The 23598-nt window shown below is 39.4% G+C and overlaps 2 protein-coding genes across 2 annotated transcripts in view; both read right to left on the bottom strand.

Annotated features, from left to right (window-relative positions):
- Nucleotides 1–9571, bottom strand: part of LOC134289826 (organic solute transporter alpha-like protein) — a gene marked incomplete at its 3' end in the record, with an annotated part of 35184 nt that extends 25613 nt beyond the window's left edge. Inside the window, 1 exon segment of the mRNA XM_062856406.1 lies at nucleotides 9114–9571.
- Nucleotides 9572–18219: 8648 nt separating this feature from the next.
- LOC134284120 (uncharacterized) lies at nucleotides 18220–20112 on the bottom strand (the record flags this gene model as incomplete). The annotated part of the gene is given in 6 exon segments (XM_062842425.1): nucleotides 18220–18414; nucleotides 18482–18611; nucleotides 18679–18804; nucleotides 18874–18970; nucleotides 19780–19890; nucleotides 20006–20112. Coding segments are annotated over 6 exon segments (678 nt in total), but the record flags the coding sequence as incomplete, so codon positions are not given.
- Between the last annotated feature and the right edge of the window lie 3486 nt (nucleotides 20113–23598).

Here is a 23598-nt window from a genome sequence, read left to right on the forward strand (position 1 = left end):
CGGAGTGCAATCAGCACTTCAGCAGCACGTAATGGGCAAAGTAATATACTTCTGTTCAAATAGCCAGGCTGCTATTAAAGCACTTGCTTCGGCCAACTCCAGGTCGAAGATAGTTATCGCTTGTCGAACTCAAATCGAGGAGCTGAATTCAGCAAACGCTGTTCACCTTGTATGGGTACCTGGCCATTCTTCCATCGCTGGAAATGAATTGGCTGATGAGTTAGCTCGCACTGGAGCATCACATGACTTCATTGGCCCTGAGCCAGCTATTCCCATATCGAAGTGTTGGGTAAAGCTTCATATTCACACCTGGGCTGCTACTCAACACAGACAATACTGGAATAGTTTGGAGTCATGTCATCAAACCAAATTGTATTGTACTGAGCCATCTCCAAGGGTGGCGAAGTATCTTACAAATCTGTCAAAGCAGAATTGCAGCATTCTGGTCAAAGCATTGACTGGCCACTGCCGACTCAGCTATCACATGGCGAATATTCAGCAAGGTGATTCATTTGCATGTGATAGCTGTGAATACGATTATGGAACTTCGTATCATTTGATATGTAACTGTCCAGTTTTTGCGCAACTGCGTTTCCGAGTATTCGGTAAACACTTATTAAGTGAAACTGACTTCAGAGACCTGAATATTCAAGATATTCTGTTGTTCTTAACCCGCTGTGGTAAAGAGCTATAGGCTCTCTTTCGCTTTATGCGTTATTACAGTGCCCTTTTCAGGGCGCTGTTTGACCCATTGTGGTACGCTTATGCGTTAGTATCCCCTTCCAGGGTACTATTCCTATTTCCCTACCTGTCCTTATCCCCATCCCTATCCTTATTTCCTTCCTTTTCCCTCAGGTAGATGATGAAATAGGCTATTATTTTGGCGATGGCACAAATGTCCCAAATGGAGGATAACGTGCCTCTGGTGCCGGCTTTCTGATACCTGATAGGCATATTGTGAAATTTTATTTGGGATTGCAATATTCTATGAGTATTTCAAGATTCAGATAGAAAAAAGGTAGGACACTTTAGTAATACATTCTCAAAAACATAAGTGAAACTCAAAATATAGATATGTTAAACCGCAGATTCGACATGTTTTTAGAAATTAGATTTCCAAAACTGCCCCGAATTTCCGAAACATCTCCTGGAATCATTATCTTCTTTTTCCCATGATAACATCTGTACTCAATGAACTGATGCAGATAGGTACTAAGCAGTTGTTTTCAGAATGTAATTGTATAATCAATAGACTGATTTTTAAGTTACTCCTCAAAACTTCTTTATACACCCTTAGAGACGTTCTTGTGTAGTAACTTAAACTCACAGAAAAAAAATCTACTGAACTCAATAAGAACTTTCAAGGGGTCTTAGAGAAACTCGCGTATTTCAAAATAAAACAAAAACTTCGTTCCACCAAATTGTTGAATTCTTTTATGCCTATCTAGAGATGAATTTGCTGCAATCAAGCATCACAACCGATCCTTCATCATAGTCATAGTCACTTCAATTCCTAACAGTTGGATTGTTAGGTATTTATACTATTGTTTTTAGCTCAATCGAAAGAGCAACTTTCTTTGCTTCAAAATATAAATCGACAAAACAGTTTTATGATTTTAGAGCTCATACCGAAAAAAATCCCAGAAAAACTTCAAATCTAATCTGCAAAAAGCTCGAGTGCTTCAAACTTTTTTTTCTTATCTGTATTAACGAGATTTTTAGCCCTGGGCTAGTTCATCTCGGGACCCACGCTTTACTTCCCTTCCGAAGGAAGAACTCACTTTTTTGTGAGTTTGTCGGGAGTGGGATTCGATCCCAGGTCCTTGGCGTGATAGTCAAGTGTTCTAACCGTCCAACCAGATCCGCTCCACGGCTTGCTTCAAAATTATGATATTTTGAATTTTGATTTCAGATTATGAATTTATTGTATGTACCTTGAAGATTCCAATTATAACCACCCTAGAACTTGCATCAAATATAATCGCCTTTGATGTGCATTTTTTATGGTTTCGTGAACAAAATATTTTGTGCCCCCCCCCCCACCCCTCCGATCGGGAGGCCCGGGGCACATGCACCCTTTGCCCCCCCCCCCCTTAAATCCGGGCCTGTACCCGTCATAAGTACGGACTCACAAAAAGTATTGCAACAATATTGCATCACCCTGACTCACCTCGATATCTCTAAAACCAGATCACCTACAAAAATGCCGCCTTTAGAAAAGTTGTTGCTTTTGGTCTTCTGAATAACTTTGCTGAAGACAGCATCTTTGTAAGTCCTCAGGTTTTGGAGATATCGAGGTGAGTCAGGGTGATGCAATATTGTTGCAATGCTTTTTGTGAGTCCGTACTTATGACGAGTAGTGTATGTTTCTGAATACATCCTTGTAAAAATTGCTGGAAAAGTCCTGCAAGAATGTCAACAAGATTTTCTGGAGAAATTCCAGCAGAAGTTCTTGAAGAAATCGACAGAAAATTTTTTGAAGATAACACAGGAATAAAAAAAAATAAAATAATTGGAAGAAAAATACACTGACAGCAATATTCACAGCGGATCTATGTTAGATCTCATATAGTTTCAATTTTCCTAAACCCTTACTCTTCATTTTTTGTAAATTTTTCTTTAGAAAGCTGACTTTCAGTCTGAAATTATTCTAAGTATTTTTTTTTTCGATTTATTTTAATTTTTCATCAATTTTCAAAACTAGAAAAAGCAGTCAATTTTTGAAATGTTTGATATCAAAAATAGATAATACGTACAGATTCCAATGAAAAAATACGTCCCCACTGGGACTCGGCCTGCCTCTTTTTAACTTAGTGTTCTTTGAGCACTTCCACAGTTATTAATTGAAGGGCTTTTTTGCCTGCCATTGCATGATTTTGTATATTGTGAGGCAAGTACAATGGTACACTATGCATAGGGAGTCGAGAAAATTTCCCCTACTGGAACGGGAATCGAACCCGCCGTCTCCGGATTGGCGATCCATAGCCTTAAACACTAGGATAACTGAAGACCCCTATATCTACATCTAACCACACTTAACCCTTCAGCGCGCGCGCTGTTGTAAAAAGTACAATAGTATAAAAAAAACCTCGCTTTTCATATACAGCGCGAGTGCGGTGCATTTTCGATTGTTTGATGGTGCGCGCTGGAAGATTAAATTACAGCAAATTATAAAAAAAAATAATAATGTATGAGACTTTGTGAAATTTCATTCGAGTTTTCTTTACTGTTTTACAGTTTTTATCAAAAAAGGATCGACTATTTCTCAGATATGTGGATTTAACCCTCTCGAATAACGTTAAACATGGTCCAATTATTTTCCTAAGATAGAAAACATGGAATCCAAGGAAAAATAGTTAGATGCATTTGACCATCATGGGCTACTTGGCATTTTTTAAGGCTGGAAGTCGCTTTCTACAGAAAAAAATTTTGAAAGGTATGGTTTTCATACGACATCTAACACAGATTTGCGATGAATTTTACTCTCAGTGTATTTTTCTAAATATACAGGGGATAGACAAAATGATCGGGACATGCAAAATTTTCACTTGTTAAAAAATGTTCAATTAGCTGTAACTTTTTGAAAAGTGCATCAAATATTCTCAAATTTTGACTGTAAGTTAATCAAATAGTTGTGCATCAGTGGACAGAATTTGGAAAATATCGGGCTATTCTGCACAAAGTTATAATCATTTAAGAAAAAGGTAGAATTATCCAATAGCCAACTTTGAGCTGTAATATCTCCGGATTCAATGAACCGGATGCAATGAAATTTTGTGCATTTATGACTTTTGTAATGAGCTCTCAAAAACGTTTGATCAAACTTGAAATTATTAACAAGAGAAAAAGTTATAGCGGTTTCATTGATTTTATGATTTTTAAGTAAATTGGTGTATTTTTAATATGCATCCCATTACTTTTTCAATGAATTGCCGCCTATGTTGTTACTTTCTTTCAAAACATATCTGTATTCAAGACAATCAGCGGGAATTTAAATGAACTATAATGAGCTACTACAATTTTGAATCGATGTTGAAATTTTAGATAATTTGGTGTTTTATTAGAAAAATAATCTAATTGTTATAACTTTCTTACGTGTTAAGAATTTTAAGTTATGTCAAAAGTTTTTTAAAGCTCATTACATAAGTCATGAATGGTCAAAATTTGATTGCATTCGGTTCATTGAATCCGGAGATATAACAGCTCAAAGTTGGCTATCGGATAATTATAACTTTTTTTAGAATCTTTATAATTTTCTGCAGAATAGTTCAATCTTTTCCAAATTTTGTCCACTGATACACAAATAGTTGATCAACTTGCAGTCAAAATTTGAGAATATTTTATGCACTTTTCGAAAAGTTACAGCTGTTTGATTTTTTTTTTTGAGAAGGGAAAATTTTGCCTGTCCCGATCATTTTGTCTATCCCCTGTAGGGTATTGGTTCCCTTATTAAGCATGTGGCTCCCATTTTCATCCCACGAAAAACAAAGGATTGAAGCGCTGTTTGTTTTGTTTCTTATTTTTGTATTTTTTGTTAGAAGTGAGCACCCATGAAAACAAAAAGAACGGAATCAATCGGTGCCGTAATCGCTTGTTTTCGAATAGGATGAAAATGGGAGCATGAGATTACTGATGGCACACATTCCCTACAAACAATTATCTCAGCAATATTGTCTATTTTATCAATCTCACCATAGATTCTATGAAATTGAATCCTCTGAATACAAAAGCACGGACCGAGATTCCCTGGGTTCCATGCTAATGAACGAAGCACAAACCCAAAAAAACATCAAATCGTATTCGGTGTTGGCAGAACCCTTTTAGACTACAACGATACATTCTGGATGAGTAGACCTTGACATTGACAAGATAAGCAACTTTGCATACTTAGTTCACAAACAAACAGACGTAATACCTTGAACGGTTTTCGTGCTATCGCCCACTTCACACTACTATCACCTGGTGGAAATATTTCTCAAAACACTGCGTTGTGTCATATCGTCAATAAACTAGCGCTTCGAAACGTCAAACGCAAAGAAAATCGATGTGTGCGCCTCTGGTTGCGAAAGCCACAACTATCAATATTTAACATGAACGTTAAAAGCGTGGTCTATGGAAATTTCGCAAATGTTACGTCTGTTTGTCTGTCTTAGTTTCTTCAAAATCTAGATCTAGATCTATTTAAAATCTAGATTTTAAATAAATCTAGACTGTCTTGTGAAAAAAGCAAAACTTTTTTAACCGATTTTTTCAAATGTGTTTAAAAAAATAATGCATGAGTGATTATCAAGTTTCCGTCTTGTCCGTATAGCTGCCGGCTTAGAATAGCACTACGGACCACCTGTTCCGGGGGTAAAAGTTCACCAAACAGGTAACCCCAATCCAAGGTGTCAGGCGACCCGTGCTGAGGGATGAATGGTTGAGGGGGTTTAAAAGATGCTCGATCTTTAACGGAGCCCGTAGCGTGGGTAGATCGCCTTTTTGGGTTGCGTTGTGTCGTCCTATTTTTCAATTTTTGAATATGTGTTCTGTTAATTCAAGGAATTATAGTATTTTGGTGACTTCCAGTTTTTGAATAAAACTGATTTCACCAACTTTACTTTGAATATAGTTAAAAACCTCACCATCTGAGGCTAAACTCAATGCAAAGGAAATCAAATTGGGTTAGGGACCCATGTATGTACTAACTCTTCAAAGACTGGAAAGTGCTAGTACGCAAGGAACATACTAGAATTCTTATTACTGAACACATGTTCCATTATTGAAATGATATTGCTGCTAATGTTAAAACCCGGGTCCTAAACTTCCTACTGTGGAGAATTTAGCAGTAAAACAAGGGTGATGCTAGGTTTCCGATGCATGGCCAATATCAGTACTCTTGTTTTGTTTTCTAAGAAATCAAAACAAAAACTGTATCAAAATCGATACTTTATTGCCTCTCAATGGCAATTGCGTAATGCGACATGCACTACACTAAGGATACGGATAATGTCACAATAGATCTAAAAACTGGTCGCAGTGACAAACCCGAACAGGAATAAAAAATCAAGTTTCTAGAAAAAAATAATTTAAAAAATCTCAGCTGAGTTCTATTCTGAAAATAATCATTTAAAAAAAATTAAAGTACATTCATGAAAACACCATTTTTGATTTCGATGAAATTTTGTCTCATGATAGGTAATAATGTTCCCTACCGGACGTTGATAAGGATGCACCACAAGATGGGCACTTTTATCCACATGATTATGAAAAAAATATGAAAACGAAATGTTCCCCTGTGTTCAATAAAAAATAAATACTCCTACAAAGTAAGTTAAGTTTTGAGAAAATTGCAAATTGAAAAAAAAAAAAACAAATTGAGCCCCACACTGAAAAAAAAAACATTTTGAAAAATTCCTCTTTGTTATTCCAGGCTGGTTAACTGCGATTGACCATTATATTTGTAAAGATAATACATTTGTAATAAAGTCATATTTTATATGATAGAATGAATTATACAAAATCTCCTAAAAAATTGTGATGCGTTAGATTCTGGGATGATTATGACATTCATTGATTAAGTTTTTGATGACAAAAGACACTGAAAAAAAAAAAACAGACTTGAAAAAGTTTTTGTTAGAAAATCTCTTTTTCCTTATAATGTCCATCCAATAGTGTATGAACGGTTGGTAGGGAACATAATAGCATAGCCTATCTTGAGACAAAATTTCATAGTAATAAAAATGGTGCTTTTTATAAATAAACTTTAATTTTTAGCAATGATTTTTTTTCCAGTGTAGGACTCGATTAATTTTTATTTCAATATATTTTCTAGAAAATTGACTTATTTTTGATACACTCATACAACACGAATACACGTTAATAATAAAAAAAAATACAACATTTTGTACGAGGACTAATAATGAGTTTAAAAAAATGGTAAAAAAGTTTAGCCCTTCTCAAAAGACACTCTAGAAAAAAATAAAGAATTTAAGTATGCAAAGTGGTTTATCTAGGCAAGGTCTACGCACAAAGAAAGTTTATTTGAAATCTGAGAGGGTGCTGCCAACATTTGTTGGCGTGAAATCCGTCTCTGTACGTGCGAATAGAATAAAAGAAACGACTCACTCTGACGCCACGAGAAAATGAACTATTTAAGTTGGAGTCTTCTTCACTCCATCACAAATGATTTATGAACAAAAATAAAAAAAATAATAATTAAATTAATTAATTAAACATTTATAACATGTACTTCCTTTAATTTAATTAAACCAGGAGTTTTCAGACCTTTTGGCACACGGTGCAGTTTTGGGAAATAAATTGCTTCGCGGTGCACCTGTTCATTATAGTCAAAGAATCTGAGGGTTTCTTAAAAACGCTGTCATATTTTCCAAAGTGTCTTCATGGTGCAACGATATATGTTGAAATACTTTTGCCATTGATATAATAACCGTCAACCCCCGTTGTTTGAACGACTCCTCATGCAAACCAACCAATTTTTAATTTAAACTTCTAGTAACCCTAAGGCCGTTCACAATGCTGTTTTATTTTGTATGGCGAGTTTTAAAAAATTTAAAACTCGCCATACAAAATAAAACAGCATTGCGAACGGTCTAAGGGCGGTTTGCTGTTTTGTTTTAATCCTGTGTTCTGTTTCACTTCATTTCATATTTTGCTCATGACGTTTGATTCATTTTCAGGTTGAACGATGTGCAGTTTAGCGGGGTCAAATTAAAAAGTGTTCAGATTAGATGCGGTCAAACTATCGGGGGTAGACGGTATAACAATGGTTAGCTTTTTTGTAACTTGTCGGAGCTTATTACGAGTAAAACTGTTGATGAACCTAAGACATTTTTTTTCTGTTGTTGACGGTATTTTTGAAAATTTTCGGACAACAATAATCTCCGGTGGATTCCTAACAAGTTAACAAGAACCTCGACGAATTCCTGCGTTTACCCTTGAATCATTTTAAGGATTTTTCAACTATAACTAGATTCTCGGAAGATTCCTGACAAATTTGCAATAATTGACAAGATTTTCGGTAAATTTAATCTTTGTTTTCTGGATGATTTATAAGGAAATCTGAAAGTACATAATACAAAATTCAAATACAATACAATAAAAATTCAAAAATATCAAATACGAAAAGCAATGAAAATTGAGAGAAATTCTTGAAAGCTGCTTGCGAGACCTTTTCATAGGTCACACGAGAATTCGTTGCAATACAGGTTGAATTTCTTTTGAGATTTTCAGCGAAGTTATTAAAGATGCACTACAAATTCCTTGTAAAATAATTGATGGCCGGATTTATTAAAAAATCATTCTTAAATTTCTCACGAGATTTTTGGTAAATCAAGGGTAATCAAAACTCTCCCTCAGCAAGAACCTTGGAAATTTATATAGCGACCTTTCGGGACTTCGTTTGGCAGTGGACCACAAGGTATTTTCGAAAATTGATCGTTAAAGTGATGGCAGGGCTTATGATATGTCTTGCGGTGCACTTGTCGAGACTTTGCGGTGCACCAAGTGCACCGCGGTGCACGATCTGAGAACCGCTGAATTAAACTAATGAATTTGCTTTTTTTCATTTTTCAAACTTAAAGAAATTTCCGAAAGGATTCAGAACTGTACACTGATATATGTTGCCCTTTACTGGCACTTACCAGATTTGCTAGTATGTCAAAAACATACAGAAAAACTTGTAGTTAGAATAGAAGGCACAGAATGTTGCTAATTGACAAATTGAGAGATGAGTTTTTGAAAAAAAAATGCGTTCTGGTAGGATCCCACCATTCTCCTTCAAAAGTTCAAAGCAAAACCAGTTTCCAAAAGTTCTTGGCTGTTAATTATAACTGTTTTGTACACTATCTTCGTAAGTGAATTCATCCCCACGTTTGTAAAACACTGCTCGTATGCCAACAAACACAAAATAGCTATTTTTGAACCACTTTCCCACACAAGCTTCAGAATTTTCACCATCCCTGGTCGATCTTTCATCGTAACGTAATAACCACCAGGAAGTAGGTATAAATCACTTAATAACTTCATCCCAGTATAGCTCTCAACCACGTGCAACTGTTTATCCGTCGCCAGCAGAAAACCGGTTCGGGGTCATCATTCTTCAGCTTATTTACCATTCACAGAACTCTGGGGGCAGAATTGCAACTGCAGCAGTCGTCGCCTCTCGTTCAAATCTGCAAACCACTTAGGTATTCACAATCACAACCCAGACTTCCCGGTTTGTCTGATGGTGGTTTACGCAAGCTGACGCACAGAAAAACAAACTAAAACTGGATAGGTCCCGGTCGAACTTGCCGCGTACGAACTCGCGTTGCGCGATTCTGAAATCGGACCGATCGACCCGGCGGCTAACTCTAGACTAACCAACTAAAACCAACCCCATCAGCACTTAGCACACTACCCCGCGAGAGCGAGGGCAGGAACGCGATGAGCGTGACAGACATCAGGCGAAGCCAACAACATCGCACCGCTGCGCTGAACGCAGAACCAAAATACGAAGGCAAAAGAAATCGGGTCTCTAATGTGTGGTTGACTGCTGTTGGCTTCTGGCTGTCTCGCGCGCGGCGGTCGTCCGTCAGCTGCCTTGAGTTGAGAATTGAGCTTTTCTTTCGAACGAACGACCAACAACCGACCACGGAAGGTACCTACTGCCGCGAGAGAGTGAGTTTATACCATTCTGTGCTTCTGTGGGGGGCTCTTCCCTGAATCAACAAACTAATAAACCCAGCAGCAGCTGGTGGTGATGATGATGATGTTGGAGAGCTCGGCGTACCTCTACCGTGGCGTGTGTGCTGGTTGATTGATCGAGTATGAGAAATCTATACTGACCTAGGTTCACGATAGACTGGTGCAGAGTGTTGGTACTTTTTTTAAAGTACTAAGAAATATTAATTTGTAAAAATGTTCAAGTGCTAAGTTGGCATAAAATTGTAGAAACGCATTACTCCGTTGAAACTCATTGATAGAGGTTACGAACGTAAAGTCTGGCACCTGGATAGTAACATTGCATGTATCAGCACAGCATCATTAGTTTCACCAGAAAGCCATGTCCGGTCGTTATTTGACACGGCCTAATTACTTATCTTACCAGTCAGACTAAGGCCTGAGTTTCACCTGATATACGTTGGAGTCGTTTCCATTCTACTCGGTCCATCGCAGTGCACTCTGCGTAGGATCCGCAAATCGTCCTCCACTTGATCGACCCAACTAGCTCGCTGCACATCACGTCTTCTTGTATCGGTTGGATGGCTCTCGAGAACCATTTTAATCGGGTTGCTATCCGACATCCTGATGACGTGACCCGCCGAAAGAAGCCTCCCGATTTTCGCGGTGTGAACGATTATTGATTCTCTCAGCAGCTGATGCAGCTCGTGGTTCATTCGCCTTTTCCAAGTGCCTCTGCACGTAGAGATCATGTTTCGTACCCATAGAGGTATTACCGGTCTAATCAGCGTTTTGTAGATTGTTAACTTCGTTTGACTGCGAACTTTGTTCGATTGTAGAGTTCTGTGAAGTCCAAAATAAGCTCGATTTCCTGTCGCAATGCGCTTTTGCATTTTTCTGCAGGTGTCGTTGATGCGGTCACCAATGAGCCTAAGAACACGAATTCTTCAACCGCCTCGATTTCATCACCGTCGATAGACATTCGGATTGGCGGGCGTAGTGATGGCTCCCTGGAGCCCTTTGTACTTTGTCTTCGACACATTAATGACTAATCCGATTTCGCCTGGCTTCATTCTTCAGTCGGATGTACGTTTTCGCCAAATTTGCGAGCAATAATATCAATATCATCAGCGAAACCAAGCAACTGTACGGATTTCAGGAAAATTTTTCCACTCGTGTTTATCCTTGCTCTCCTTATTACACCCTCTAAACAGTAAGCACGAAAGACCATCACCTTGCCGTAACCCTCTGCGAGATTCGAAGGGAATCGAGAGTGTCCCTGATACTCGAACTACGCACATCACTCGATCCATCGTCGCCTTGATCAATCGTATCGGCTTATCCGGGAATCCGTATTCGTGCATAATCTGCCATAGCTGGTCTCGATCATTTGTAGCCTACGCCGATTTAAAATCAATGAACAAGTGATGTGTGAGCACGTTGTATTCGCGGCATTTCTACAACACCTGGCGAATGGCGAACATCTGGTCCGTTGTAGCGCGTTCACCCATGAATCCAGCCTGATATTACCCCATGAACTCTCTTGCAATCGGTGATAGACGGCAGCTTCAAATTTGATAGAGTATCTGGTAGGGAGCGCACAGTAGTGTGATCGCGCGATAGTTGCTACAATCCAACTGGTCGCCCTTTTTGTAGATGTGACACACGATACATTTCATCCAACCCTGCGAAAACTTCCCAAATCTTGTTAATGACCAAGTGTAGTGCTCTCACCAGTGCTTCTTCATCGCATTTCAGAAGGTCGCTTGTTAGTTGATCAGCTCCAGCGGCTTTGTTGTTTTTCAACCGGCCAACCCTTCTCCTCAATAACTTGGAGGTTAGGAGCCGGAAGTCTTTCGTCTTGCGCTCGTACTCTTAGATACTGTTGAATAAGGTTAATCTGGTGCAATGTTGGTGCTTATTCAACATCACATGTGTTGATTCAGCAGATGACTCCGACAGTTCTTCCCAATTATCTGCCAAAAAATCATCTGTAGTATGAGCTCAATAAAATTATGTATCGAGTTGTTGATCTTTGCGTAAAAGTTTCGCATTCTATTTCAGGTAATGTATTTCTTGATCTCAAATCATCACTTTTTTTATATTGAAACACACATTTTTCAAAGCTATGATGCGGTACGATAATTTGAGGTGAGTCATTGTATCTCTTCCATGCATAGGTAAAAAAAAGGTTTACAAAGTAACACCACAGTTTTGTTTCTTATGAATCAACTATAATACTCTTCTCTTCATATCTTCCTATTGTTTTTTAGTTGTGAGAATTGTATTTAAAGTTGTATGCTTTTTCTTTTCATATATTTTCAGGCCATACCATTGATAGTGCTCTCACAACACAAACAGTAAGTGCATCTTTTCGTTTTATTACTACTTATTACACGTACGTCCAAATATTATATAACAGGCAAATATTGTGTAATTTCAAATTGAACCATTGATTGATTTGAGATAAGATAAGTGCTCCAATTATGGCTATAGTACCAATTATTCGGCATAGTTGATTTTCACCCTTTAACGATGTAAATAATCAAGAAAATTTTTGTGTACAACAGATCACGTTCACAAAAGATAGTTGCACTCGTTTAAACTCCACCTTTTGCTCAAATTATGGTAGAAATAAATCATTTTCCTTAAAATTTTGGCTTCTTTGCACCCTTTTTCGCCCTAGTGTACCAGTTATGGCTAATCCCATAAGAAATGCATGCAAATATTGCGAAAAGGAACCGAAGTTACAAAATGTAACCATAACTGGTTCAGGGTTCCTATCATTGGAACACGCTGTAATAAAACCTAAAAGTAGTTTTGGCTCCGTGTCTATATTTTTCCTGTAAAGTATAGAAACTATGCTATCTTTTAACATATTGATGACATTCGTTGGTCTTCTTGTTATTTTTGTAGAAATAGTTTTCCTTAGGTAGTGCCATAATTGGTACCCTAGATGAATTCCAATTTTTCAAGGCCGCACGCTCAGAAAACCGTTCTGATAAACGTGAACAAACAAACGCAAATATGAGAACAAGCAAATATACACCGTGAACAGGAACTAGTTCCAGCTGTCAATATGGGCGTACTAGAAAACGTGAAATCTAGTTCACGGTGTACATTTCTTATTGTTGTTATCGTTGCTATGCATAGCTCCCGTTTGTTCCCGTTGCCGTGATTGGGAGTGCACGTATATCGGAACGGATTTTTTTGCGTGCGTAGAGACCCCCTTACGGAACTGTCAGAATGATTGAAAAGAATGTAAAAAGTATTTCCAGTAGAAGGTTGAAGTGAATCCGTTGGGCCGTTCTTGAGCCTATTCGTGAAATACAAACATTCTTGACGTAACGTCCCAATTGAAACAAAGCCTGTTTCTCAGCTTTGCGCAATGTTCAATAGCGTGGAATGATCTTCAGCAAGTCGGTATAGGCTTTTTAAACGCATCACTTAAAAAGTCCCGCTCTACATTTACACCTTTTTAAAATATGGGTGTTACAGAAGTATAGAAGACTGCTTTATTAATAGTTCTGCCTAGATGTATTCATTAGTCGAAAGCACATAAGACTGTTTATTTTGATAATGCTGGATCATAATTTGAAATGCTGTGCTAAGTGTTGTAAGAAACACATCAAATTATGTCTTTGATCCTAAGCTTTTCGCTACAAACGAAGAATGCTAGTAAAAACACCACCCGTTATCATGTACTTCGTCTTGGTAGAGTTAATCGTCAAGCTTATCCCCGAATCAACCCTCGTCGCAGTTTGTACTGGGCGAAGCTGTCAAACAGTTGCCCAGCTGTCAAAAGGTGATTAAAAAAAATCTTATTAAAATCGATTTTTGGTACCAAAATAAAGTTCTAAACACTCTGAAAAAAATGTAAGTGGCTCAGAAAATGGTGCTCTTTTGTATAAAATAAAAAAAATCAATACATTTTTTAAATTCAAAAACCCAATTGTGTCCTGACCAGTGCTGAAAAATTCATTTCGTCATATCTAATTTTAATCACCTACGGCTCATTGTAGAAGCTGAACCTGAGAATATGGTATATGAAGGAATTGTGCGGCTAGACCAGTTCTGCAAGAAAGTCACGAAAAAACCGCTATTTTTCGAATATTTAAGGTAAATGTCACGGACTACCTTCGAAAAATGCCAATGATATTCACGGTGAATATCATTTGGCATTTTTCAAAGGTAGTTCGTGACATTTACCTCAAATATTCGAAAAATAGCAGTTTTTCCGTGACTTTCTTGCAGAACTGGTTAACCCGCACAAGTTTTCCATATACCATATTCTCTAGTTCAGCTTCTAAAATGAGCTATAGGTGGTTGAATTTAGAAGTGACGAAATGAAATTTTCAGCACTGGTCCTGACAAACAGGAGACAGTAGACGATACCTACCTTGATACCATGTTGGCTACAAAGTAACTTTACTCCAACGCCGAGCGTATAGTAGAGCACCATCTTCGTCGGTCTTGGGCGATGTTCCTCCAGTTTCCCCGAACGTGTAGGGATCGTAGATCTTCTTCAACCGCGTGCAGCCAGCGAGTTCGCGGCCGCCCACGAAGTCGCCTACCTCTACCGGGTTCTCTGCTGAATATTGTTTTCGCTATTCTTTCTTCCGACATTCGCACTACGTGTCCAGCCCACTGAAGTCTGCCGCATTTTATACGTTTCACAATATTCGCATCTTCGTACACTTGGTACAACTCGTGATTCATGCGTCTGCGCCACACTCCATTTTCTTGTTTCCCACCGAGAATTGTCCGCAGCATTTTTCGCTCAAAAACTCCAAAAGCTTTTCGGTCTACCTCCTTTAACGTCCACGCTTCGTGACCGTAGAGGGCAACCGGAAGAATCAGCGTCTTATACAGAGGGAATTTTGTTAGCGTTTGCAAGTTACGGGACCTAAGCTGGCTACGCAATCCGTAAAAGGCCCTATTCGCAGCTGCAATACGCCTTTTCACTTCACGGGAAACGTCATTGTCACATGTCACAAGTGTTCCAAAATAAACAAATTCTTCAACAACTTCAAACACTTCCCCAACAATCACTACCTCAGCACTAACACCGGCCTGCTTCTGTCTCTACCCGCTATCATGTACTTCGTCTTGGTAGAGTTAATCGTCAAGCCTATCCTCGCTGTCTCTCTCTTCAGAGGAGCATAAGCTTCCTCCACTGCCCTACGATCGATGCCGATGAGATCAATATCGTCCGCAAAACCGAGGAGCATGTGCGACCGTGTGATGATAGAGCCATTCCTCTGCACGCCTGACCTCCTAATCGCTCCTTCGAGTGCAATGTTGAACAATAAATTTAAAAGAGCATCCCCCTGCTTCAATCCATCCAAGGTCACAACCGACGTAGACACTTCGTCCGCGATCCGAATATTTGATTTTGATCCATCCAGCGTTGCGCGTATCAGCCTAACTAGTTTCGCCGGAAAACCATGTTCTGACATTATCTGCCAAAGCTCATTTCTTTTCACTGAATCGTACGCTGCTTTAAAATCAATGAACAGATGGTGAGTCTGCAAGTTATATTCCCGAAATTTATCTAGGATCATCCGCAGGGTAAACATTTGATCCGTCGTTGATCGGCCCTCACGAAAACCAGCCTGGTATTCGCCGACGAAGGACTCCTCAAGAGGTCGCAGTCTGTTGAACAGGACACGCGACAGTATCTTATACGCCGAATTTAAAAGGGTAATCCCTCTGTAATTGGCACACTCCAGTCTGTGCCCTTTCTTGTAGATTGGGCATATGAGGCCATCCAACCAACTGGTGGGCAATTCTTTATCCTCCCAAATGTTTATAATAATCTGGTGGATTGATTGATGTAACTGCTCGCTTCCGTGCTTAAGAAGTTCGACCGGGATCTCGTCCTTCCCAGCAGCCTTGCTGTTTTTCAGCTCCTTAAGGGCCTTTTTAACCTCATCCAATGTTGGTGGTTCCACTGCTTGACTGTCATCCATTATGTTAATCCTGTTCCTGGGTGCTCCATCGCTGCTACCATTCAACAAATCTTCGAAGTGCTCCTTCCACCTGGCTGCCACCATTGTTTTGTCTGTCAGCAAATTTCCTTCCCGGTCATTGCACATGGCGGGCACTGGCGCAGTCTTGTGCCGCGCGCCATTGATAGTTGCATAAAACCTCCGCATATCGTTCCTGTCCATACTTTCCTGCGCTTCAGCAATAACACTCTCTTCGTGTTGCCGTTTTTTCCTGCGGTGGATTCGTTTCTCTTCTGCTCTTGCAACCCTGTTCCGCTCTCTGTTCTGCCGGGTACCGGCCACTAGCATTCGACTTCTGGTGGCATTCTTTTCGTTCGTCACTCGTTGGCAGTCCTCGTCAAACCAACCATTACGTTGGCGTCGCTGAGCGGTACCAATCACCTCTGGCGCTGTTGTCACTGCTTCGTGGGTAATTCCCCATAAGCTGTTGACATCTTCAGATCTGTTGGTCTCTCCTATCCTCTCGTCTAGCTTCTGATGGTACTGTGCAGCAACCCCTACGGCTGACAAGCGCTGGATATTGAAACGCATCGTCCTGTTGTTTCTTGAACTCGTGACGCTGACGTGAATTTTAGCGGCTACAAGATAATGATCCGAGTCGATGTTCGGGCCTCTGAAGGACCTCACATCTATGACGTCCGGAAAATGTCGCCCGTTGACCAACACGTGGTCTATCTGGGAGCAAGTTTCACCACTCGGGTGTCGCCAGGTGTGTTTTCGGATATTCTTACGTGCGAAGTAGGTACTCTTGATTGCCACCCCTCTAGCAGCAGCGAATGTCACAAGGCGCAGACCATTATCGTTGGTAACTGAATGAAGGCTTTCCGTTCCAATGACAGGCCGAAAGAAACTTTCTCTGCCGATCTGCGCATTTGCATCTCCGATGACTTTGAATGCATCTCAGTGGACTTATCCACGGTCTTCTTTTTTCCCCGAGTTGATTCTTCTTTTCTTCTGCAAATGCGGGCACTGTTTACATAAAATGACACATTCATGAACATCCAGTGACCGAAAGTTCACTGGATGTTCACCGAATCTTGCCGGATGCAAGATGCGAGCAGTGGTTTTTGTCAACAAGGCCCGCAGTTACCGTTTCACATCTTGCCGTTCGTTGGCGTGTGACGTCACCGTGGACAAGTTCGTTGAAGCAAGTGTTTACATTGTTCAACACGTGCGGTGCGTAAGCAAACTGAATTGAATTCATTCCGCTTGACAGATAATTTGAATTTAATTCATATGAATCGCAGGTTTAGACGGGCAAGTGACAGTGAGATGATTTCGTTTGACTTGAATGAAAAAGTTCAACATGTTCAAATTTCGTTCTGTCAAATGAGTTGATCAAGTGAGATGAATGGTGGTGTTTACACGTTCAATTCGCATTCAATTGGGTGTTTTCCATTGACTTGAATGAAATCACTTGCACCACCAGGCATTAGGTATAGCTGTTATAATACAGCATTTAATACTCAGCCGTCCAGAACAGACGCTGTTTGAGCCGCACCTCATTGGTGAACAGACGCTCGCCTCAGTCTAGCTGAAGGGGATTTTTTTTAATTATCGTACAAATTGGTACGAAGGTTCTCAGAATTTAATGAAGTTGTTTTTACACGTCTAATTTTCCGGAAAACTCCAGTTGAAAACAAACATTTTCCACAGACACCACCTACTTTGAAAAATCAAAACTCAAGAACGAAGCATCGTAGACACGTTTTTGTGAAATCATAAGCAAATTTTCTCAGCAATTGAAAAAAAAATACAAAATGAAAATTGTTTTCCACATAATTTTCCACAGTTGAGGAAAATCGCTTGGAAAAGGCGGAAAAACTTTTTGGGAAGCCCGGAAAAGTTCGAATAATACAAAGTGGTAGCCACTAGACCACACTGTCTTTTAAAACTTGTCAATTGAATTTCCAGTGAAATTACGTAACTTTATCCCAGTCTTGAAACAACAACCAGTCTAACCATTAGTGATATCTTTTTATCGGACCTAGCGCAAAGCACCACAGTCCTATATCGCACTAATTTTCCCCCGGTCGGTGGTGGTACGGCCACTTAGCCACAGCTGTTCAGTTGACTAAACGACAGTCAGCGTAGTAGCATGAGGAAAACTACCGCGCAAGACGTATGGTTTGTTTGCCGGTCAGTTAGCTTTCAGTTAGTAACCCAATGTGTTAAACGACGCTATGCCACCGCCGCTATGGCGTTGCAAAACGATGCCATTTGTACTAGACTAGGTAGGTATGTTGGGTACAAGTTGTTGGTAGCGACGCGCGATAATTGATGAAAAACTTGCTCGCTCTCTGTAAAGCAGTGTCCACAAATTACGTCTCGCTAAATTTAACCATTGTCAACCCCCTCCACCGCTGTTTCACACTTTTTGTTGAGTCGTCTCACTTAGCTGAACCCCTCTTCCCCCTCAAAGCGTGACGTTATTTATGGACTTTCCCTAATCGTCGCGAGTCGCACAGTTACGTCTTAGATGTCCCTTTTCTATCCGTTGCCATCGGTGTGTATATGCCGTCATCATGTAATGATTAATCTAGCGTTTAACCTTGAGATGAGTCGTTTGTTGTCGCATGTGGAGATATGGCTTGATAGTTTTCCTTTTATATGCACTTGCACAAAACTTGATCCTACGAAACGCTTGAGGCGATGCTGCTTTTGGTTGCCTTTCGGTAGACCGTCCACGTGGCGAATCCCAGAATTATCATCTGAACCACGATTAGGGGTTGTTTGATGACTGTAAATGCAAAATATGAATCAACACTCCACGAGCTGGATATTCGTTCGAAAAATTCGAAACTCACGATTCAGTAGTGACCATGCTTCACCGGGGAAATCGTTGCACTCGATGTTCACTCCGCGGAACACCGCTTCGAGGATGGTGATTTGAATTTTGATGACCAGCACAACCAAACGCAGATACTTGAACTTTTTCTGCAATATATGAGGGATTATATGTACGGTTGTACTGAGGTGAATCATAATGTTTTTATTATCTTACCACAATTTTTGAATCGGGAAACGTAGGTTGAATGAGGTTTACCAACAGAGAGAACGCAATCAGGTACAACACGATCGAAATTACTGATATGGCCAGAAACGTGTATGTGTGTCTATAGTATTCGTCCTGGAGTTATTATTAAAAAGTACTGTGATTCTCTATTAAATGTTTTGTTGTTTTTGGGTGGCTACTTACTATATCAACCAGGTGCAGAACAATTTGAACCACAGATACAATGGTACTGACGACCGGAAACTGAACGATGCTGAAGCGTGTGAAGTTGTAACTGCCACTGAAACGAGAGTTAGTAAAATAAATCTAGCAATTTTTAACTGAGAAGATAATTCTGGAGTAATTTGGTCTATGTGGTCTCAGGAAAAAAAATGATTCTATGTAAAAAAAATGTTTCCTTTTGCTCGATGAAAAATAAAATTTTTAGAAAAAATAGTCAGAAGGATTTGGTCATCTTAAGCTACGTAGCACTGGGATCTCCAGTTTGCCTAGTGGTGAAGGCTATGGATCGCCAATCCGAAGATGGCGGGTTCGATTCGGGAAAATTTTCTCGACTCCCTGGGCATAGTGTATCATTGTACTTGCCTCACAATATACAAATTCACGAAATGGCAAGGCAAAGAAAGCCCTTCAATTAATAACTCTGGAAGTGCTCTAAGAACACTAAGTTGAAGCGAGGCAGGCCAAGTTCCAGTGGGGACGTAGAGCCACTAAGAAGAAGAAGAAGAAGCTACTTAGCAAATTTTGAGGCTGAAAGTAGGCATGTTCAGAAAAATAAATCGAAGGGTAAGATTTTTGTAAGATTGAAATTATATGACATCTAACATAGGATCTGCGATGAATATTACTTTCAGTGTATTTTTTTTTCTTCTAAAACTCAAATATCCTGAAGCATCTTCAAAAACATCGTTTCAATCCAACAAACGCTTTTTACAAAAGTTAAGTGAGAAGACATGGTTGTGTATTGATGCAAAAGTAAATAAATTAAGAAATCCAGCGCATATGATCAAAATCTCATCCAAATTGAAAAATATCAAGAGAGAATTGAGAAATTGAAAAATATCAAGGGAGATCTTCAAGAGTACTTACAAAATTTTGTACAGCAAACGCCGCAAAAGTCCGCCGCTAGCCAACCGTTCGCTGCCCGATTCGTACATCTGTCGCAAAGCATTATGCCCGCCTGCCGTTAGAACGACATACCTTTAGGCGTATTCCAAAGTAAACAATAAAAAATCCAATAAATTTCGAATACATATTCACCACCTTATTCACATGCCTGTATTTGAGCAACGTATCGTGTTAATTTACCACCTACCTGAACAGTGCAAATATACACCACGAAAAAACGATGAGCGTCGCGAGATTGAACTGCTCCGATACGATCGGCACGGCCAGCGAGATAATGCAGAACACCACCACCACCTGTAGAGGAAGAAAGGCGAGACGATTGGTTTTATTGCCTTGCTATTACCTAGTTCAGAACCTACACTGAACGAAAACCCCATCCCGAAATCGACTGATTTGTCCGACCATCCAGTCCAAATTACCAAAATCGTGTTTTCGAATGACGAATCAGTCATACGGCAATCATCCCAAAAAGCGGATGACGATCATCTTATTCGCGTATGAGTCGACGCACGCTATGTGAATGAATATTAGTTGCAGAGCGAAGGCCACACAGATGCACCGAATTTATTCATCGATAGCGTAACAAGTTCCTTGATCGTGACACCCGGGACATTGACGATTTTGTTTCGCATGTCCTATCCTGGACATGTCATATTTTTTGAAAGGGTGCCCGCAAGGGCACCCTGGCCATACTAAGAACATATTTTTTTGAAAAAGATAGCGGTGACATTATTGTTATCAATCGCTACAAAACAAAGTTGCTCGACCATATGGTCGACATTCTATTTTCATATCGCTGTCATCCGGTTTTAAGATGACATCATTTGGTCGGCGGACCATACGGTTTCCGACCGAATATCGTTAAGGGGCGTGATCGTATCGCCTCTCAGTCGATCTTGGGCGGGGGGTTTCGTTCAGTGTAGAATCAAATCACTGAATCACTGTAATTTTGTTTCGTATTATTTTGAGAGAACGATTTCGGGAGCAGTTTAAGAAGGAATCACAGATAAAGTTTGTAAAGAAACATTAGAAAATCAATGAAAGAATCCCTGCAGGAATCACTAAAAGAATTTCAGGAGAAATCTATGAAAAAAATTAGAGAAAGTCCAGTTCATTTTTCTTTATTTTTCATTCCTCATTCATCATTCAAATCTATTTAGAAGTTTCTTAAAAGTTTCAAGTGAGCAAACAATAAGTAGTAATTGCATCCGTGCTTTCGATTTTTGCAGGGTAGCCATCTTTGGATTTGCTTATATATGTATGTCCTTAAGGGATGCCTCCAGGAGTGTCATCATTGATTTTTTTTTCAGAAGATGTGTAGTCATGTTTTTGTTACGCGGGGTATACGTATTGCGTAAAAAAAAACACAGTTCAAAATTCAAAAAACCGCGTAATAATAGTCTCACCATCTCACCACTCTCTCGACGAATAATGCAAAAAGCGATGAAAAAAATTGTACGGCCGCTTAACCGCGTAAATAGAAACCGTGTAAACAAAAGACCTGAATGTATCGAGAATTCCGATAGGAGTTCCTCCAGGGATTACTCCAGCAGTTCCTTCAGAGATTCTTTCAGAAGGATTCGCCTTCTGGAAATCCATCAGTGATTTATCCAGAAGATTCTTCAGAGATTTTTATAGGCAGTTCTTCAGAGATTAGTTTAGGAGTTCCTTCAGGTATTTCTTCTGAAGTTCCTTCAGAATTTCCTTTAATTCCTTCAGAGATCCCGCCAGAAGATCCTTCAGGAATTCCTCTAGAATTCTAATCAGGATGTCTCCTGGCGTTCCTTTAGGAATCTCTTTGAGAGTTCCCTCAGTGATCGCTCTAGGAACATCAAAGGTTTCTTAAGGAGTTCCTTTTGGAATCGAGGAATTTCTTCAGGAATCGCTCCTTGAATTCCTTTAGGGACTCCTCGTGGAATTCCTTCAGCAATTGCCTCCGAAATTCTTTCATAAATTTCAGTAGGAGTTCCTACAAGGATTCCTCCAGGAATTATTTCAGAAATTTCTCCTGGAATACCTTCTATGATCCCTCCTGGAATTACTTCAATGATCTCTGCTCAGATTCCCTCGGAGATTCCTCTTGGAATTCCTATGGGATGCTTCATGGAGATTTTTCAGAGATTCTTCAAGGAGTTCTTTTAGGAATTTCTCTGGGAGTTCCTTCAGGTATTTCTACAAAGTTCCTCAATGGATTGATCGAGGAGGTCCTTCGAGAATTTCTACTAGAAGTTTTTTCATGAATCTTCCCAGTACAATGATACATATTGCCCTTTACTGGCATTTTATCAGATTTGCTGGTATGTCTGAAACATACTAAAAAAAACTTATAATTAGAAGGCACAAAATGTTGCTAATTCGCAAATTGAGAGATGGAATTTGTGAAAAAAATCGCGTTCTGGTGGGGTTCGAACCCACGACTCCGTATTCGCTAGACCGGCGCTTTAACCAACTAAGCCACATAACAGGTAATGATTCTGTAGTGGGCTCAAACGGGAGTGTGTTGTGGATTGGCATCTAAGCCGAAAGAGGGATGGGTTTGTGAAAAAGGTGTGTTCACAGTGTGGCTTCGGAGCCAGTTTGGTTTTTCTATTTTGCAGAATCATTACCTGTTCTGTGGCTTACCAAAACGCGATTTTTTTTTCAAAAATTTCATCTCTCAATTTGTCAATTAGCAACATTTCGTGCCTTCTAATTACAAGTTTTTCCAGTATCTCCCCAATAGGATTCAGGGATGCCTCAAGCCAGGTGTTTAATCAGACATACCTTCAGTGTTCCCTCAGCTATTCCAATATAACTTTCCTGAGGTATTCTTCCAGAACTTCCTTCAGCGATTCTTTCAGAAGGATTCATGGATGCCTCCTGGAGATCCATCAGGAATTCCTTCAGAAGCTCCTTCAGAAATTCCTGCAGGAGGGCCTTCAGAAATCTGAAGTTTCTTCAGAAATATCCAACAGGAGTTCCTACAAGAATATCAGATGTTCCTTCAATATTATTCCGGAAATTCCTTCTAAAGTTGCTTCTGAAGTTCCTTATCAGTTTTTTGGAGTAGCTCCTTTAAGGATTCTTTCTAATGTTCTTCCAAAGATTTTTCCAGGAAGATTCATGGATGCCTCCAGGAGTTACAGGGGATAGACAAGATGATCGGGACAGGCAAAATTTTTACTTTTCAAAAAATGGCCAACTAGCTGTAACTTTTTTAAAAGTGCATCAAATATTCTCAAAATAATAAATATATAATATAATAAATTTAATTGCTATACTTTTTTTTCTTATAAACAATTTCAAGTTAAGTCAAATGATTTTCAAAGTTTATTATATGAATAATCAATGCTCAACATTTCATTACATTTGGTCAATGGAATCCGGATACGTAACAGTTCAAAGTTGGCTCTAGGATAATTATGCGTTTTTTTAGAATCTTTCTGACTCCCCGATCTTCCCCGAATTTGGACCATTGATAGACAACTAGTTGACCAACTTGTAGTAAAATTTTGAGTAATTTTGATGCACTTTTCAAAAAGTTACAACTAGTTGACTATTTTTTGTCTATTCCTGTACGTCAGATAATAATATTTATTATTTCAGGTAAAATCAGGTAATTGGTCAACTATATAATTAATTATATTTAAATTACATGATACATGGGATTTTGGGAGGGGTAGTCTAAGGAAGCCAAATGAACTGGTTTCTGGACAAATGTTCGTGGGGTGGCCAGACTTTGTCACGAGATAACAACCATCGTGTTGTCTTCCGAAGGTTTCCAGTGAATTTAGCTTACCC

This window comes from Aedes albopictus, chromosome 3 (genome assembly GCF_035046485.1).
Source record: "Aedes albopictus strain Foshan chromosome 3, AalbF5, whole genome shotgun sequence".
Taxonomy (NCBI): domain Eukaryota; kingdom Metazoa; phylum Arthropoda; class Insecta; order Diptera; family Culicidae; genus Aedes; species Aedes albopictus.